At 37.6% G+C, this 19945-nt stretch overlaps 2 protein-coding genes across 5 annotated transcripts; both read left to right on the top strand.

Annotated features, from left to right (window-relative positions):
- The first annotated feature begins 1452 nt into the window (after nt 1-1452).
- tmed9 (transmembrane p24 trafficking protein 9) lies at nt 1453-5505 on the top strand. The gene is made up of 5 exons (XM_079839409.1): nt 1453-1641; nt 2314-2414; nt 2503-2628; nt 3495-3641; nt 3796-5505. Exons 1-5 carry the CDS (start codon nt 1461-1463, stop codon nt 3943-3945), a joined length of 705 nt encoding a protein of 234 aa, XP_079695535.1. The 5' UTR covers nt 1453-1460; the 3' UTR covers nt 3946-5505.
- Nucleotides 5506-6050: 545 nt separating this feature from the next.
- On the top strand, nt 6051-19586 carry b4galt7 (xylosylprotein beta 1,4-galactosyltransferase, polypeptide 7 (galactosyltransferase I)). 4 transcript variants are annotated; one of them, XR_013818104.1, is made up of 8 exons: nt 6051-6648; nt 11344-11673; nt 14852-15077; nt 15179-15262; nt 15382-15486; nt 18592-18987; nt 19069-19111; nt 19322-19584. XR_013818104.1 is itself a non-coding variant. In XM_079838167.1 (7 exons), the coding sequence occupies exons 1-7, from the start codon at nt 6596-6598 to the stop codon at nt 18745-18747; spliced, it is 993 nt and encodes a 330-aa protein (XP_079694293.1). In that variant the 5' UTR covers nt 6051-6595; the 3' UTR covers nt 18748-19586. The 4 variants fall into 4 exon arrangements, 3 of the variants coding, with proteins under 3 accessions (XP_079694293.1, XP_079694294.1, XP_079694292.1); XM_079838167.1 differs by adding an exon at nt 8741-8779 and having other exon boundaries at nt 18592-19586; XM_079838166.1 differs by adding an exon at nt 8711-8779 and having other exon boundaries at nt 6453-6648; nt 18592-19586.
- The last annotated feature ends 359 nt before the right edge of the window (nt 19587-19945 follow it).

The following is a 19945-nucleotide window of genomic DNA, read 5'->3' as shown; positions in this document are numbered from 1 at the left end:
CATATTGAGTAAAAAATACACAACATGAACATCAAAATGCAATGAACTGAACAGCAACAACAAGCAATAACAAATGTATTCCTGTGTGTGTGTGTGTGTGTGTGTGTGTGTGTGTGTGTGTGTGTGTGTGTGTGTGTGTGTGTGTGTGTGTGTGTGTGTGTGTGTGTGTGTGTGTGTGTGTGTGTGTGTGTGTGTGAGCATGATCATTTTGCATTGTGGATGTTTTATGCATTTTTGGAAGTGTGCCACTTCATTTCTGTATGCATGTTCTGTGTTGTTTCTGTTTTTGAGGATGAATTTTGTCCATTTTCTAAGCGGGGTCTCCAGAGACCCTGAGTGTGATCTTTTTTGTCACACGAACATAAAAACAGATATCAATCCAATTTATTTTTTTATTTGTAGATCTAGAGTGTGTTGACAACTGTACAAAGTCTAATGCCATTTGGATAAAGGGAAAAATTTTTTTTAAATTTGAACAAACATCCTTTGGGGTCAGAAAAGACCCCGAAGACCGGAGAACTCACTTTTGTAATGACTAAACAAATGCACTGAATGATCTTATTAGTCCATAAGTAATAGATTTGTATACGTCATAAACTTTTACAGAATGCCTAAAATGACTTTTGATGTATTTTTAAAGTGTCATTAAAATAAAATACTAAATTAGCTATTCTATTTAAAATGTAATTTTGACAATTTAGTTGATAATAATCGAATAACCGATGACAGACAAAGCAGAATCCCTGTAAAAGAGATTCATCTTGAAGGTAAAATTATTCTGTGACTTATGTAGCCTACAAGCATTTGAATATTTACTTATTTAATTGCTCATATATTTTAATTGAAGATAATGTCATAAAAGCATCACTATGAATGCAAATCGAATGATTTCACTCAACTATAGGTTTTAATGGAAGCAAAGATGTCGGAAATATTAATCTAATTAATGGAAATACTGAATAATAAACTCTTTTAATTACAAAAAATAAATAATTAAAAAATAATAACACAAGTTACAATATGTCACTTCCACAAATCTAAAAAAAAATATGTCCACAAATCCCTCATCAACAAATAGACAAACTTTGATATTCAACATACAATCATATTTTCCGGAGACACTAGATCAATTAACCTCAAAACTGTTTTTACTGATTAAATCTCACAAATGTTGATATTCCGATGAAATTATAAAATTACATATAGTGTAGCCATTTATCAAAAGTGATGAGATGAGAATTTGTGTCATCTATTGCTTTTTCCTGTAACGATGTAAAGCGGCCACTGATCTGAACAAATCCTTTTGAAAGATTCAAAAGATTCGACTCACTGAGTTAAATGTATAAAAAAAACAGCACTTACTGAAACTACAACGACCATGAACAATCTCGGCATTGCACTTCCCGTTCGTGATTGGACGATGGCCGACGAGGGGTTACGTGGCACTGGAGTCTTTGCGCATGCGCAGTGTCCTAATCGCCGGTAGTGTCAAGATGGTGGCAATCAGAATGCAGTTTACACTTTATTTGGTGGTGTTGTTAAATATTTACAACAGTTTTGTGTCTGCGTTGTACTTTCATATCGGCGAGACTGAAAAGAAATGCTTCATAGAAGAAATACCAGACGAAACCATGATAATAGGTAAGTAAGAGAAGCAGAATAAGCCAAGTTTGCAGTGCACGTTAATGCTTAGCCTAGTGCTAACTAGCAGGTTTGTCAGGTAGAGTTCATGATAACCAGCTTTACTTCAGTTAACAAAAAAGAAGTTACAAAAGATAATTTACACAAATTAACATTTATGTAGACATCTACAGGTTTACTGGTTTGGGTAAGCAACATTACCTAATGCGCTTTTGTAACTGTAACGCTACAGTGATCCGTCCTGCTGCCACTTTGACTAAGTTAGACGAGGAGGTGACTTATGAGAAGAATCTGATGTTGAAATATATCCTGAATACCCAAGTGACATTATATATTGCAGCATCGAGTTAATATGACACAACTCCTCATCTAACTTTAAGATAAATTGTGTTAGTGTATTTCTGTCAATTTAGTGCACCTTTTTACAGTTTGCTCTAGTCTAAACAGTTTGAACTCAACAAAGTAATTGGTTGAATTCAAAGATAATTAATTTAGTGTGTTTCTTACAGTTTGTTCTAACCTGTTTAGGCATAGGTACTCAACACAATTGTTTACTGGATTCAATGTTAATGATTTCTTGTTTTTAGTGCATTTCTATCACTGGATTATTTTGAACAGAATGAAATTGCTTTGCTCTATTTCCTTCCAAGTATGTAATTCTGTTTTAAACAGGTAACTACCGAACGCAGCTCTATGACAAGCAGAAAGAAGAGTATTTGCCTGCAACTCAAGGACTTGGGATGTTCGTGGAAGTGAAAGATCCTGATGAGAAGGTCTGTTAGGTTAAACATGTGTGAATAATAAAAGGCCAGTGTGTGTGTTTTTCATCATGCTCATTTGCTTATCTTTTGTGGGTTTCAGGTGATCCTGTCCCGGCAGTATGGATCTGAGGGCAGGTTTATTTTCACCTCCCACACACCCGGAGAGCATCAAATCTGCTTGCACTCAAATTCCTCCAAATTTGCTCTGTTTGCTGGTGGGATGCTTGTGAGTTCAGTTTGTGCATCACATCTTCTGGTTTCCTTAAAGTCACCATGAACTTAAAATTGACAATTTTTTTATTTATTTTATGGAATATTGAAGAATTTATTATACATGATTTATCGGTGCACAACATTTTTAAATTCATGTGCCCTCATAATCTTTAATCAAAATAACTTCCCCTCCCTATTGGAACAACATCTCTTCTCTGATGATGTGTTTACTGGCACTGCTGTCATTTACACGAGATCACAGCAATATCAAACCACAACCATCCTGTCAATTCCTGATGGACAAAATCAAACCTCGCCTGACAATTTTTCTTGTCTGGGAAGCCGTTTCATTCAGACGTCACAATATTGAAGGAAAGTCTATCACAACCTATGTTTCATGCCAAATTTAAAGTATATTGCTACAAGTGGAATCCACATAAATCGACAAAACATTATTGTAAGTAAGGATGTGTTAATCTACTAATTATTATATACATGTGTATATACAGTCAAACCAAAATTTCTTCAACAGTTTCTCACATTATCACAGTTTATTTGCTATAGTTTAGAAAATGGTTATAAAATATGACTAGAACTCCGTTAAACTGTCAGAACAAATTCATCTTGATAATGTCAGATAACTTTGATAGAAAGGTATGTAATGGATTACAATCAACCAATCAGCTGTTAAATTTAAGTACACAATTAGATAATACCAATTTAGGGTCAACCAATGACCAAGCAATGCTTAATTGTGTTCAGTCAGTGGTGTAAAAGGTCACATTAGCAGTTAAAGAAAAAAACACTTAACCAAAACATGGTCAGGTCAAAGTGTCTGAGTAATTTTTGGCTTCTTTTTCTTTTGAATTTTCAATACAGCGTGTTCACTTGGACATCCAAGTTGGTGAGCATACGAACAACTATGCAGAAATTGCTGCCAAAGACAAGCTCACGGAGCTGCAGCTGAGAGTTCGACAGCTGATGGAGCAGGTGGATCAGGTCCAGAAAGAGCAGAACTATCAGAGGGTGAGTGTCCTGCAGGTTTGGCAATTGAGATCTGGCTGCTTCAGATCCACCGCGACCAAATTTTACAATACATGCATAAGCACCACTTTTGCCTTTGCCTTATTTTCTGTGCACAAGAATGATCCTTACGTGAATCTTTTCTTTTAACTTTCAGTATCGCGAGGAGCGCTTCAGGCAAACCAGTGAGAGCACCAATCAGAGGGTTCTGTGGTGGTCCATCGTCCAGACGCTGATCCTGGTGGCCATTGGCTTTTGGCAAATGAGACATCTCAAGAGCTTCTTCGAGGCCAAGAAATTAGTATAGAACTGCATTTGGATTTTTTTTATTGTTGATAGAGTACACACAATTTTGAAGATCGCCTGCTTCATTTGTGGTCAAGACTGCTGAAAACTCAACATACTCTGTTCAGTTCCCACCCTAAATCCCCCTGGTTTATACTGCATCGATTTCTTTAGCTTTACACTGCTCGTTTCAGTGCCGCACCCCATGTAATGTGAATCTAGTTTCTGTTCAGAAATGCATTACAGTTTTTTTGGAGGTGATAGTTTACTGGATTCAAAACACATTACATAGTGGTTGCCTTGCCATTTTTTTTTTTTTATATCCCCATATGTTGTTAAGAGTAATATTTGTTTCAGAAAGCTAATGAAGATATTAACTGGGATGTGAGTGTTATGTTTTCCTAAATTACCTTGGATTATTTGCGTAAACATTTACAAGACAAAAATAACTGCGTTTATCCTGGTGGCAGGTGTAAATTTTCTCTTCTGTTTGGTTATGCAGTAATTAGTATGATATTTAAAGTTTTGGTCAGAGTGAATGTTTCTTGGTGTTTTCCTTTTTTATTCCTCCTCCCCTTTATTTTTAAGCATCATTGTGAACAAGAACATGTTAGTATTGGGCGTTCTTCCCTTTTGATGGCTACAATTTGACAGTGACCTCAATGATTTTGAATAAGTGTACATGTGTTTAAAGTGTATATATCTAAATAAATGGCAAAATGTAGTTATCAAAAGGTAAAATGTTTAATTGTGAGTACTTGGCACATTGAAAGAAATTATATCAAAAAGTTATTTTCTCACAAATACTTAAATCCCCAATTGTCTATTAAGTTTTGACAGATTTTAAATGAATGAGATTTCCTCAATTCCCTGTGAAATCAGTTTTGCCATCTTGCACATACAGTATCGTAATTTTTCTATTTCACATCTTTTTTTCTTTTCTGGTGCCAATTGCTCTGGTTGATGTAGAGATATCACAGATTATTTGCCCGTTAAAGTGATCTGCCTAGAATACACTGTAAAAATCTGAAAAAAATATTTGTGATTTGTTTGCTTTTTCAGTTACCATAGCTGTATTTTCTTGGCATTTTTGAGTGTTTTGTTACACATATTATTGCTCGCTGAATTGCTTTGCCCTCACATTTTATTGTTTTTTCTTTTCTTTGGTAATTTTAGTTCATAAGCAGCCACAGGGAAATGGGTTTACCTTTTTAAATGGGGATAGGGGAGGGAAAAGTTTGTTGGTGAGAAATCAACCCATACTTGCACTCAGAAATAAAGTTTCCCACTCCCCCCAACATTGGCTCCTTTTTAATGTACACATCATTTGTCTGTTAATTTACTTAAGTTTTTTTTTTCTCTGCTACTACACACATTGGTCAAATTGGCTAATAATATGAAACACTATTGTGTTGACATTACAGTACATTCCAAACATAAACGTTTAGACCAAATTAACTGATGCTATTTTCATGATGTAGAAGGGTTTCTAGAAAATAATTATGTAAACTATTTAAAACCTTAAAATAATTGGAGGGATGAGTTGACTCTTTGCCTTTAGAAATAAAAAGACAAATTATCCAAGCAACGAGTTATGTTATAGTTGCATCACCCGTTTACCGAATAGGTAGGCTAGTTTGTGCCTAATACCGCCTTCACGTGCTATCGGAAATTTGATAATTCCCACTTCTGAAGTGATTACGAGCTCATCGCATTCAAATTTTGAAATGGGAAATTCATGTGCAATTTTTACCAATAATTCCGAGTGCACGTGAAGGCATCATAACAGCTTGTAATAATACTGTGTGGGAATGGCGGTGACCATGCGATAGCGTAAAATAATTACAGAACATATTTTTTAAGCGGTTCATTAAAACGAACGATTCAAAAGAACCGATTCGCTGAAAAGAGTCGAACTTCACATAACAATTGCTCTTTAGTGTAACGTTAGTCATATTTGTACATGTATTACATTACACACTGCACTCATATTTCCACTGTTTGGTTGGTTACCTTCGCTTTGTCCATATAACTAAACATTTCACAATATTTGTCTAATCATGTCTCTAAACTAAATGTGGGCTACCTGTCAGGTCAGAAAATCCTAGGAACTTTATTCCGTACGCTGTTTCCAGAGGAATATTTTAAAGCCGGACGATTCCAGCCAGCGTGTAATTTTTTTTCTTTTGTCACAGACACAGTTCTCTGTTAAGTTTTTGAACGTTTATCGGCAATGACGCGCCGTATAAAATAAGGGCAAACTATGTTTGCGGCTTGTAACACGCGTCGCCCTAACATCATTACACGAGCTCGTTCCGTTCGCGTTTCATTTGTCGAACCGTTATGAGTGACGTGTAACTGAACTCATGAATTTCTCTAATCAGACATAACGAGGATGAATTAGGTTTGTGATTGTGCTTTACGTTTGTTAGAGTGAATGGCGTCGTGCCTACTATGCAAGAGAACGTTTAAACAGCCAACTAGGGAAAATGTGGTTTAAAGTTTTAGGTCGTTTATGATGGAAAGAGACAAAGGGCACTATTGCAAACGAGAAATTTGATTTTGTATCATGTAGACGCCATCGTTTTGAGCCCAAGGCTGTATATGTGAAGATATTTAGGATCTGCTTGCCCAGTTCGGCGTGGTACAGTGTTGCACTGACAGGCACAAAGATGATGTACTCGTCACGGAGAAAACCTGTGCTGTATTTCAAAGATGATAGAAGGTAAACGCTTTAATCATAACATACAAGCATATCAACCTGTCATCAATCTCTCTATGTATGGGTAGTTGACAAATAAGCAGTAAAAAAAAAATTTCTTCAAGAAAAGAAAATGCATATTATGTAGTGTGAAGATTGATGATAGGGGAAAATATAAGGGGTCACTAACTCACTAAAGTTTTTACTGAAATGTGTCCTATGGTGTGACAGAAAGAATATACAGGGAGTGCAGAATTATTAGGCACGTTGATTTTCTGATCATATTTTTTTCCAGGCACATTTGACCAATTCCAAACCACAGTAATCCTAATAACTACTATTGATTTAGTATTTAAAAATGTATAAGTGATATATAATTGTTCATGAAGGCTGGAAATGAAAATCACCTTATATTCAGGTGTGCAGAATTATTAGCCATGTTTTCTTTTACAGATAAATTGAGCCAAAAAAGAGATTTAACTCAGACTGAAAAGTCAAAAAGTATTAAATGCCCATGAGAAGGATGCAATACTAATGCAATACTAGACATTGCAGTTAAGGCATGACCATTGGACAGTGAAATGCTCGTTGGGTCAGCAGGATCTGACAAAAACAGGTGGTGAAGAAAATACACCTGTTAACCGCAAAAGAATTAAGAATTAAGGTGAAGAATTAAGGGTGAAACCATCAGGAACCCTTTAGTCTCCAGCGCCACCATTTTCCAGAGCTGCAACCTACCTGGAGTCTCCAGAAGTGCAAGGTGTCAGGATCTCAAGAGACTTCAGTTAGGTAAAGAATCCTAAAAAATGACCCCCACTAGATAAGAATCACAAGCTGAAGTGTTGTAAAATACATGAAGAAGGTTTTTTTATAGGCTTTATGGACAGATAGGTTGAGAGTGACTCTTGAAGGACCAGCACCACATCCTCTAGTACCACTGTTTGAAGAATTCATCTTCCAGAATCTGGCAGTACGTTTTGGGAGTTCATTTTTAGTCCATCTCTGCAAAACGGACTTCAGGATGGACTAAAATGAACTCCCAAAACGTACTGCCAGATTCTGGAAGATGAATTCTTCAAACAGTGGTACTAGAGGATGTGGTGCTGGTCCTTCAAGAGTCATTCTCAACCTATCTGTCCATAAAGCCTATAAAAAAACCTTCTTCATGTATTTTACAACACTTCAGCTTGTGATTCTTATCTAGTGGGGGTCATTTTTTAGGATTCTTTACCTAACTGAAGTCTCAGAGATCCTGACACCTTGCACTTCTGGAGACTCCAGGTAGGTTGCAGCTCTGGAAAATGGTGGCGCTGGAGACTAAAGGGTTCCTGATGGTTTCACCCTTAATTCTTCACCTTAATTCTTAATTCTTTTGCAGTTAACAGGTGTCTTTTCTTCACCACCTGTTTTTGTCAGATCCTGCTGACCCAACGAGCATTTCACTGTCCAATGGTCATGCCTTAACTGCAATGTCTAGTATTGCATTAGTATTGCATCCTTCTCATGGGCATTTAATACTTTTTGACTTTTCAGTCTGAGTTAAATCTCTTTTTTGGCTCAATTTATCTGTAAAAGAAAACATGGCTAATAATTCTGCACACCTGAATATAAGGTGATTTTCATTTCCAGCCTTCATGAACAATTATATATCACTTATACATTTTTAAATACTAAATCAATAGTAGTTATTAGGATTACTGTGGTTTGGAATTGGTCAAATGTGCCAGGAAAAAAAATATGATCAGAAAATCAACGTGCCTAATAATTCTGCACTCCCTGTAGGTGTGTAGGACAATTTTTCAGATTTGGCTCAAAAATGTAAAACATCTAAAGACATAGCAGTTTTTATATGAACTGGTCCATGGAAGACAAATAAATGTTTAACCATTTACTTCATTTTAAATGATGACAATACTAATTATATTAACTTCTATCTTGTGTGACCGTGAAAATGCCATGTCACGTCAACAACCCATATAAACACATTTAAATTAGCTGAATTGCTGTAATTATTTTGAAATGTTGGTCAGTGGGTTTGTAAAAAATCTCAAGTGTGTGTGGAAAAAAAAGTATTTTCATTTGCCAGTAGTTGTTTCATGTGTTTCAAAATTTCAAGAAGTGAAAGTCAAAGGGTGCAGCGGCATGGAGAGATTCAGTGAGTATGAGAGGCATAGTGTGAAGTTGTTAAGTGTGAAGAATTTTAACCCTGTAAAGCCTGCCATTTGAAATAAAAACGAACAAATAAACATATTAAATAGAGTATAATATTTGATGCATCAAGCTTTTATGGCTAAATATGGAGCTCACACTCTAGGAGGTTAATAAAACTCATTCAATTCAGAGACCCAAACTGAGCAAACAAACCGTTTGGAGCAGTTGCTGATGTTTATAGGGCCAGAAAGTAAGATGAAAATTAATAGATCTTTATAACTGACTTCCCACATAGCATGATGAGAAATAATATCAGTAGTCACTCTAATCTCCCAATAATACCGCTTAGTAAGATGATATGTAAAGCTGCAGTCTGTGACTTTTTTTGGTTAAAAATTATCCAAAATAATTCTAAGCAAGTACACATCCAGCCAGTGTTCAAAACGATAATCTTACCTTAGCCCAATTCACAATGGTAAGATTCTAATAATAATAGTTATAATTTGAGTGGTACTGGGGAATTTTCACGGGAAATTCTAGCATGTATTTGCATCATTACGGCTAGTTGTAGAATTGCATATGAAGATGCTGCAGGTGGCGGATAATTTATAGCCTTTTCTCACAGCAGCTGGAATAATTAAACGTATCATTTTGATGGAGGATTGTTATCCAGAAAGGACCAAACGACAATCGCCAGTGACACCTGGAGATTCACCCGTAGTCAAAAGCAAAAGTTTAGAAATCAACAGGTAACACTAATACACACTAAATACACGTAGTCACGCAATGCTGATGTTGTTTACATTAACAATTTGAGAACAAACTATACCAATAATAATAATAATAATTTGCACGGTTTGATGTGATATGAGCCAAGCGATCGTTAGATTCAATCACTGTTTGAATCTAAATTCTTAAATTCTTCTTTTGGTCATACTCCAAGACGTAGAATCTGTGATTCCGAAGAACAGTATCCACTCCGTTGCGGTGAATAAATGACAGCCACACAACTCCTCAAAACATTTGATTCATCCGCACTGAGGAGCTGTGCCGATGCACAAACCACGTAAAGATGATAATTTCGCAAATACCTGCAATTGCAGGCTTCAAATAGAGATGGCGACAAAGAGGCAAAACTTACAGACTGCAGATGTGTTTACAATTATACTAAAAGGCCATTTACTTACTAAAAAGTGTGAACCATCGATCAGACTACATAACGAGAGTTTTTACAGTACAGGTTTTATCATGCTGGAAAATGATCAAACATGCAGTAGACTTTATGGGGTTAAGTCTGGTTGAGCAAGACAAGTTGTTTACAGATGCATGGGCTTCTTGAGTACCAACAGCACGTTTGTCAATCATCTAAAGTATGATCTATATCTAACGTATATCTAATGCTTGCTGGTGTATATTGTAAGTTTATTTTTATTTTTGATTGGCTAACTGAAAGCTTAATCTCTGAAACTCTTATTGTATGACTTTTAGGCAATGTCTGTTAGCTTTGCACTTTTAGTAGACATACACATTTAAAATTGACAGTATTTATTCTATGAAAAACAACCAAAAGTATTGATGACTCATCTTGCACTTATTCATTTTGTCCAATCAACTGCTCGTAAGAATGAAGGCCTGTACACACCGGGACGAATATCGCACGCGCTTATCGCCAGCATTTTCCGTGACGTTTTTCGGCGCGTCTTGAGTGTTCACACCTAAGCGATTTCCACTGGCGATGCGCCGAGTGAACGTGCACATTCAGTAGATGCGCTCCCGATACACAAGGTGGTGCTGCGGCACTTTAAGCCTCTGACACTCGCTTGTCACACAGAAGAAGAGGAGACAGTATTTACGTGCTTGCCAAAACCACAGATATATTATGTCTATGGCAAAAGCATTCACACACTTTTTGCTAACTGGCAAGCAGCATTAGCAGCCCATCTTCTTCTTTGTCTACTTACTACTTCTTCGTCGTATCAATGTGTGCTCGGCAAGACCGATTTTGTGCTTGAGCGCCACCAAGTCGTGTTTTACTGTCACTTCAGCAGCTCCAGGCACGTGAACAAAAGCGCTGATCTCATTGGTCGGCCAGTTTTTAACGCGCCGCGTCAAAATAAAAAAACGAACCCGAGGCGTTTTTTTTTAAATGACGCTTTTACGCCTGGCGTTTTACGCGTCGGTGTGAACACTCACATTGGCGCCCATTTTTTAGTCACGAAGCGTTAAACGTCGGCGATAAACGCGCGCGAAAATCGTCCCGGTGTGAACAGGCCTTGAGAGTGTCCCTCCCTCTAATACTTCCTGTATTCACCTGAATTCTAACCTGCACTTTGATTTGTTGCAGCACTTACTAACTGGTTTAAAGGGAAATATGTCAGTTAAGCAATTTCATGGGTTATTTAACATGGTTTGAGTGTGTCTGTAACTGCATCCACACAACCACAAAATGCTGACCCCTGACTTTCTGGTTTGTAGGGACTATTGTTGTCCCTGTATTGAGTGCTACAGGTGATGTATCAGGTTTACCTCAATTTTTTATTTTTCACACACATGCATTTGTGCTTTCAGTTTTCTGTCAAGGAAATGCACTGTCTGGAAGCTCTTTGGGTTCTGCATGGTGTTGGTTTTGGGGTCCCTTCTTTGGGTACAGCTGACTTGTTCAGGAGACATGAGCCAGACTGTCGGATACAGCCACCTCCCTCATCAGCCCTGTCCCATAGAGAGACAGTCCTCCTCTGCTGATGACCCCTCATGGGGCCCTCACAAATTGGCCCTCATCGTGCCATTCAGAGAGCGCTTTGAAGAGCTGCTTGTATTTGTCCCTTACATGCACACTTTCCTCAACAAAAAGAAAATACGTCATAAAATATTTATTATAAACCAAGTGGATCGCTTTCGGTGAGTATTTTTACTATTTGTCTTAACCTTTTGTGTTTGCCAGTGATTCTTTAAAGTGCCCCTATTATACTTTTTCAGATATTGCCTTTCATGTAGTGTTAGCTTTTTGTAAGTTTCAATAATCGAAGTGAGGATAAATTGAGTTATTGTCTCCCAAATGAAAGAATCCATTCTGAACTGCTGAAACGAGTCCTCAGTCATTCCAGTCTCACTTCATTCTTGAACGGTCGCAGGGTTGCAACAAATTTGCATAATGTCAGCCTATAGTCTTCATTGGCTGCCTGAGAACACCATCTACTTTGACCCGCCCTCAAACTCTATCGTTGTAGCTGAGACTGGAAGAGCTTGGTTTGTGTTATCATCATATTGAGAAGATGCAGTTTTCTTCACTGCGAAAGCAAATCCCCTTTGCATGGATGAGGGCACGAACGCCATCGTTACTGTTCATATCTAGGGTTGGGTATGTTTTTTTTGGTTTTTTTTATGATACCGGTGCAAAAAAAGATACTTTTAAAACTGTATCGGTGCCTGAACCAATACTTAAAAAAAAAAAAAAAATTAAAAAAAAAAAAAAAAACAATGGTGATGATGACATGTTAGAATGGCCTTTTAGTGAAAAAAAAATCTTTCAAATTGAACAATTAAAAGTTTAAATAAAAATAAATGCAAAACGCAACATATTTACTTAACAAATTCACAATAAAATCTAAGCCATCTAACCCAACTACAACAGGCCTAATTTAACACTAAATAACAGTTACAGTACTAATAACAGCAATGTAGTCGGTATTCTTGGTATGCTACAAATCAGCTTCAAGTTTCAGCAATTATTTTGCAGAAATATGACCATATTGCATTCTCTGGCTAAATATTTTAGAACGCATCGCCTGATTGTTTCCATGGTGACGCGTCATGCGTCTTACATGACACATAGCAGCCACAATAGTGCTGCATGACAGATGTATTGCTTTTATTTGGTTTTTCAACTTTTTTATAAAATTCAAAAACGTATTAACCGTCATGAGCTGTAAGTGAATGTGTTTTGTCATTTTAAAACCCTCATGTTATTTGACCTATAATGCGCGATGGGTGCGGCCATATTAGTTTGCGCCGCAATTCATAGAATCGGATCTGTCGGATTTACATCACGTAAATTCATCCACGTCTCACGAAATTACATGAAAGTAAGTGACCGCTGAACTGGGAGTAGAATAGAGTAAACTATATAGTTGACTATATAATGTTTATCTGATATAAACAAGACACAAAGCCAAATTATAACTGAAAGGCTTGTCATTGCTGCTTCCATAGACAACAGTGTGTCTATTTTTTGCTGGTACATATGTACGTTTAAATGTCTGAAACCTAAAATAAACATGCGGTTGAAAACACTGAGTAGTTGTGATACGTGACAAGCACTGAGCCAGTCTGTCTCTGGCTCGGTGCCAGCCAAAGCGTGAAAGCGTGTAAACCGAAATCTGCATTCTGATTCAGTCCTGTTACATAACGGTTATATAGGGTTTCGGTGCCCAACCCTATTCATATCACTGCGTATACAAGTGCTGAGGAAGCTTCTGCAGATGAAATTCAGAAATGGCCATTTAGTTTCCGACTGGCACTGTAAGCAGTGGATCAATCACAATAGACTGGGCCAACAAACTGGGTTGTCTGACCAATCAGAGCAGAGTAGACCAATCACAACAGACTGCCAATCAGAGCAGAGTAGACCAATCACAACAGACTGCCAATCAGAGCAGAGTAGACCAATCACAACAGACTGGACTAGGGCTGTCAAAATGTCTGAAAAGCTAAATTCGAAATTCTTTCATAAATATTATTAAAATTCGAATTATATTCGAATTCTAAAGGCAATATTTAAATGTTAGACGGAAAATGTGCTGTATTGTCTCCTATGGCCACAAGAGGGCACAAGCGAGCGCAACAAGCAAATGTAAACCAAATCAAGCATCGCATATTTTATTGAAATTAAATGACATTCACTTTTTACAGTGCATTAACTTTTTTTTTTTATCTTTTTTTAACTTTAATTGTTATTAAATAAAATATAATTTCATTAATGAGCATGTAAGGAAAATTGGGTAACAAAAGTGCATAAAACTGCTACCTGAGAAGACATGCTTCAACAGGCAACGTAATGTGGACACAAAATAGCAAACGGACATTCAGAAACAATCCATTTCCACTCACTAAACATCTACACATTGTGATGAAAAACAACAAACAGTCAACTTGACCTGCAGCGAGTGCTGAGCGTTTTTTGGTGAGGTATGATAAAGTATGTCTTTGCCAGCTGCACAATATGTGGATACATGTATACCGCATGATTTTTGCCACCAACTGAGAGGATTTTCGTCAGCAGATATCGATTCTTCTTTCATTTATATCCATCTCATGCTCCTAAGCCCTGATTGCCTTCTTCTGCACCGCTTTGAGTCTGACTGAATACGGCGTTGAACAGGTTGCCCATTTTTACGCCTTTTTACAGCCGCACCGCTGTACTGGATAAACAAACCGCGTCAGTTACGTCATCATGTCTCTCGTGCCTCAACCAAAAATTTGAATGCAAAGTTTTTGTGTAAAACTTTTTTTGTGTAAATTCGACGAATATTCGAAATTCCAATTTTTCACAACAGTCACAACAGACTGGACCATCTGACCAATCAGAGCAGAGTAGACCAGTCACAACAGACTGGACCATCTGACCAATCAGAGCAGAGTAGACCAGTCACAACAGACTGGACCATCTGACCAATCAGAGCAGAGTAGACCAGTCACAACAGACTGGACCATCTGACCAATCAGAGCAGAGTAGACCAGTCACAACAAACTGGACCATCTGACCAATCAGAGCAGAGTAGGTACTCGGAATGGAGGGGTTTAGAGAGACTGAATCCTTTATCGAACCGTTTTAGACACTGAGAGAAAAGAGGTGATACAATGTGTTACAATGTGTATTATGAGAAAAGTGTTTTTTGACTTTAGATGCATGTAAACCTATTGTAGGAGACACAATTAATAACCTTTAAAATAGCATAATTGGGGCACTTTAATCATTGCAGGATACATATTTGTTACTTTTGTTGAAGGCAATATCCATTACACAAGTTGTATTATTATGGAGGAAAACCATTTGGATTTTGACTCTCATGTTTGTCAGGTTCAATCGTGCCTCTCTTATTAATGTTGGTTACATGGAAAGTGGTAATGACACGGACTACATTGCAATGCATGATGTGGACTTGTTGCCCCAAAATGATGATCTGGACTATGGATTCCCAGAGGAGGGGCCCTTCCATGTGGCCTCACCAGAGCTCCATCCCTTATATCACTATAAGACTTATGTGGGAGGGATCCTGCTGCTCACCAAGAAACATTATCAGATGGTAAGAAACCTGAATATGTGTGGAAATTCATCACTGATTCCAGGACTATAGAATTTCATTGCAAATTACAATTGCTTGTGATTTATTTTTTCCCCCTGTAGTGCAATGGGATGTCAAACCGCTTTTGGGGATGGGGAAGAGAAGATGATGAGTTTTTCAGAAGACTAAAAACAGCTAAACTTGAGGTACAGAAGAACTGAAAACTTTTACACTATTTATTCCTACACTCCTCATTATAGGATTTATAAGGAGTTGAGGTGCCATTTTATTTATTAGTTAATCGTAACAGTTCAAATCTCTGCAGCTTTTTAGGCCAACCGGTATTACAACAGGAACTAAAACATTTAGACACATCCATGATCCAGCCTGGAGGAAGAGAGACCAGAAGCGGATTGCTGCACAAAAGCAGGTAAAAATAATAATTATTATTAAAAATAAAAACACCCCAGACCTGCTCAGAAGTCTTAACAAGGCTGCATTTAAAGCTACACTATGTAACTTTTCGTAGTTTGAGAAAAGGCGTAGTTTGATGACGGCACGTTTGAGCGCAGAATCTCGGGACATGTGGTCTTCACCTCACAGCCGGTGGGAAACAGTCAGGATAGGACTCGGGCAGAAATCATGTTCATGGATGCGATTATTAACATTACTGTAGTGAAGCAGAGCAGGACCGAGTGTTGTGGAGCTGAGCAAGGCCGCAGGAGCGATTGAAGAGCGGGACTGTTATTATGGCATAGTCGCTGGCGGGACTTTTATTATGACACGGTTGCTGGTGCCACTTCCTCTTTTCCAGTCATGAGTTTGAGGTTACGCAACTCTGTTTATCGTATTAGATATATCTGAGTGTGTTGAAAAGGAAGTTATGACGTTCACTCAGCGGCTGCTATGACACTTGTTCACACTGCAGTGAGAGTAAAGTGTTTCACTGAATAAAACCGGAGACCGAGGGGAACGCAGATATGACGCAATCGACAGGCGACTCCCTCACAAGCATAGCTCAAACGTCCCGGTTCCTTGGTTAAAATAGCAATTTTCTCACGATTTACAAATAGTTGAAAACATTTGGGATATTCTAAGTACTCAACTGAACAAAATATATAACACTGGCCTAGTGGTTTCTGGATATTTTACTGCAAAAATCCTACATAGTTCACCTTTAAGGGTCAAGTTTATGTGTATTGCGCATTTCATACACGCCGGAGATTTTTAGTTTTGCTTTCTCTCGCAGCTCATAATCAAACAAAGCCTAAAGTTCTCGACCCTGCGAAATATATTTCCGTTCTTCGCACCTTTTACTACAATTATTCGTTTTGGAACATCAGGAGAAAAAAATTAAAATATTAGAATAGCGATGCTCTCTTTCCTGCTCATGTCCCACATCCCTATCCACGCAAAGCGGCATATGAGCACCTCTCTCTCTCTCGCTCTCTCTCTCTCTCTCTCTATATATATATATATATCTTAAACTTTCAAATTTTCATTATTTTCATTCAGTGGCAGCAATTTAATCAAACATTTAGTCAAATTTAACTGCTTATTTGCTGAAATCATTCAACTGTTGTTATATGTATAGCCTAAAGCCCGATTTAAACCAATGTTTCATACATTATAACTTTTTCCTGATCGTCTTTTGCAGCCGACATGCACAGTTGAACCTGCATGACGTCAAGTGTGATATATATTATATTCATTTATTACATACAGACTGATATATTTCAAATGTTTATTTATTTTAATTTTGATGATTATAACTGACAACTAAGGAAAATCCCAAATTCAGTATCTCAGAAAATTTGAATATTGTGAAAAGGTTAAATATTGAAGACACCTGGTGCCACATTATAATCAGCTAATTAAGTTAAAACACCTGCAAAGGCCTTTAAATGGTCTCTCAGTCTAGTTCTGTTGGCTACACAATCATGGGGAAGACTGCTGACTTGACAGTTGTCCAAAAGACGACCATTGACACCTTGCACAAGGAGGGCAAGACACAAAAGGTCATTGCAAAAGAGGCTGGCTGTTCACAGAGCTCGGTGTCCAAGCACATTAATAGAGAGGTGAAGAGAAGGAAAAGATGTGGTAGAAAAAAGTGTACAAGCAATAGGGATAACCGCACCCTGGAGAGGATTGTGAAACAAAACCCATTCAAAAATGTGGGGGAGATTCCCAAAGAGTGGACTGCAGCTGGAGTTAGTGCTTCAAGAACCACTACGCACAGACGTATACACACACACACACCTGATATTTCACAAAAACATGCCCACACATACAAGTCAAGTCAGCTTTATTTATATAGCGCTTTTAACAATGCAGATTGTTTCAAAGTAGCTTCACAGTGTTAAACAGGAAAATAATGCAACAGAATTTTATTCTGCCGTATAGCCATTCCGGAGAAAAAGGTGATGTCATCAGTTCATTTCAATTATCATACAGTGACAGTGTGGGCTTTAGATCAGTAATTAGATCAGTAATTTAGTTTATATGGTTAATTTAGTTTAATAATTAGATTTATTTGGATATTTAGTTGAAAAATGTATGTGTATGTGAAAAATACACAAACACATACACATACGTGTATACTTGCATACATACTTGATGTAAGGTTTGGATGCAGCTGCTCAGCCATGGAAACCCATTCCAGCTCTCTACGCACTGTTCTTGAGCTAATCTGAAGGCCACACAAAGTTTGGAGGTCTGTAGCTATTGACTGCAGAAAGTTGACGACTTCTGTGCACTGTGCACCTTAGCATGCGCTGACCCCGCTCTGTGATTTTACGTCGCCTACCACTTCGTGGCTGAGTTGCTGTTGTTCCCAATAGCTTCCACTTTATAATTTCACTAACAGTTGACCGTGGAATATTTAGTAGTGAGGAAATCTGACGAATGCACTTATTGCACAGGTGGCAACCTAACATGGTACCACGCTTGAATTCACTGAGCTCCGGAGAGCGACCCATTCTTTCACAAATGTTTGTAGAAGCGTCTGCATGCCTAGGTGCTTGATTTTAGCTGAACAAACGAGTCCATCCACTTCGTAACTTACTGGGCTTAAAGAGAAGACCGATACCACAGCACACCTTCAGGGGTCTAGTGGAGTCCATGCCTCGACGGGTCAGGGCTGTTTTGGCAGCAAAGGAGGGACCAATACAATATTAATAATAATAATAATAATAATAATAATGTTATGCCTGATCGGTGTGTGTGTGTGTGTATTTATGTATGTATATCTATGATCAAATATAATGCTGTTTTGGTCACTACATAATTCCAATGATTCAATTTATTTTGTGGATCATTATTATTGTACGGTGTGGGAAGATAATTATAAAGACTAGGTTTGTCGACAGCTTAACTGAAATTACAAACAAATATACTTAGTCTTCCTAAAATGAAACCAAGTCAGATGTTCAGTAGATGTTCATTAGATGTCAGTAGATGTCTTTGTTGTGACAGCATTGTCATTATGCAGCCTCTTGTCCAAAAGTTTGGATTCATACATGTCGTCTTTCGGCAGGAGCAGTTTAAGGTGGACCCTGAGGGTGGCCTCACTAACCTCCGCTACAAGGTGGAGTCCAGAAAGGAAGTGACCATCAGTGGAGCTCCATGTACTGTCATCAGCACCGTTCTAGAGTGTGATCTCAGCCTGACCCCATGGTGCCAGTCCAGCTAATATGCTCGAGCAGGACATGTAGCGCCAGAATGACGCGTATTGTCCTTCTGTGGTGGCAGGAAAGCTTTCACCGATTATCAGTGCCAGTCACACCGTGATTGTCTAACCAAAAGAACTTGAATTTGTGACTGGGGGGAAATAACTTTTCTCTGAGGTTTTATTTTTATAGAACAGTGTTGTTGTCTTCATCCATGATGAAGAGCTGCCTCATTTTTGAATTGCTCTATGGACCAATGTCAGGTACTGCACTGAGTTTCATCATCAACTTTGCAAATTCGATCATCCAAATGTCAGATTTTTAACGAGTTTATAATATTTTAGTTGTAGCGGTGGCCTGTTTTGGACGGTTTCTCTTAGTGCAATTGTGAGTATTTGCTCAGCCCTGTCTTGAAAAAGTTTCTTTTTTGCTTGAATTTATGTCTTTAAAAAGGACAATATTATATAAAAATATAATATAAAAATGGGTTTAAGGGTACTTTGGTTGTATTTGCACAATATTCAGTATTTGTATAAAAAAAACTATTTCCTAATTTCAAGTCTCTTTTTTTGTTTTGTTTTTTGCCCCATGTTTCAGAACGCATGGAATGCTGTTACAACAAACACTCACAGGATTATGTAGAGACCTATTGAACTGGAGGCATGAAGCCATATCCAAAAATGGCTTTCGGTGCAAATGTTAATAATTCAGACACACCATACTTGTTTTTATTAGCAATGCCTGAACATAAACTGAATGAGCTCTGTCTAAACTAAGATGAATTATTGTGCCTGTGGCAATAAACTGCTACCCAACCGCACAGAACATGTTTGCCAAAAAAATAAAGATAATATGACACTATACCAATGCAACAATTACTTTGTCTTTTTAAAATACAAGGTATTGCTTCACATTCACCAGCAGAGCAATAAAATTAGTTTTGAGTGTGGAAAGAGAATTTGTCATGCCTGCCCCGTTTATTTGGATATTCTTTAAAGGGATAGTTCATCTGTCATTTACTCACCCTCAAGTTGTTCCAAACCAAATACTATGGTAGTCAATGGTTGCTCTTATCTGCTTTGTTACAAACATTCTTTAAAAAATCTTTTGTGTTCAGCAGAACAAAAAAACTCATACAGGTTTGGAACAATTTGAGGGTGAGTAAATGATGACAACATTTTCATTTTTGGGTGAACTATCCCTTTAACACGGTTGATTCCT

Source organism: Gobio gobio, assembly GCF_949357685.1.
Source record: "Gobio gobio genome assembly, chromosome: 16".
Lineage (NCBI taxonomy): Eukaryota > Metazoa > Chordata > Actinopteri > Cypriniformes > Gobionidae > Gobio > Gobio gobio.
The sequence above is the reverse complement of the archived record's forward strand: the minus strand, read 5'-3'. Positions and strand labels throughout refer to the sequence as shown.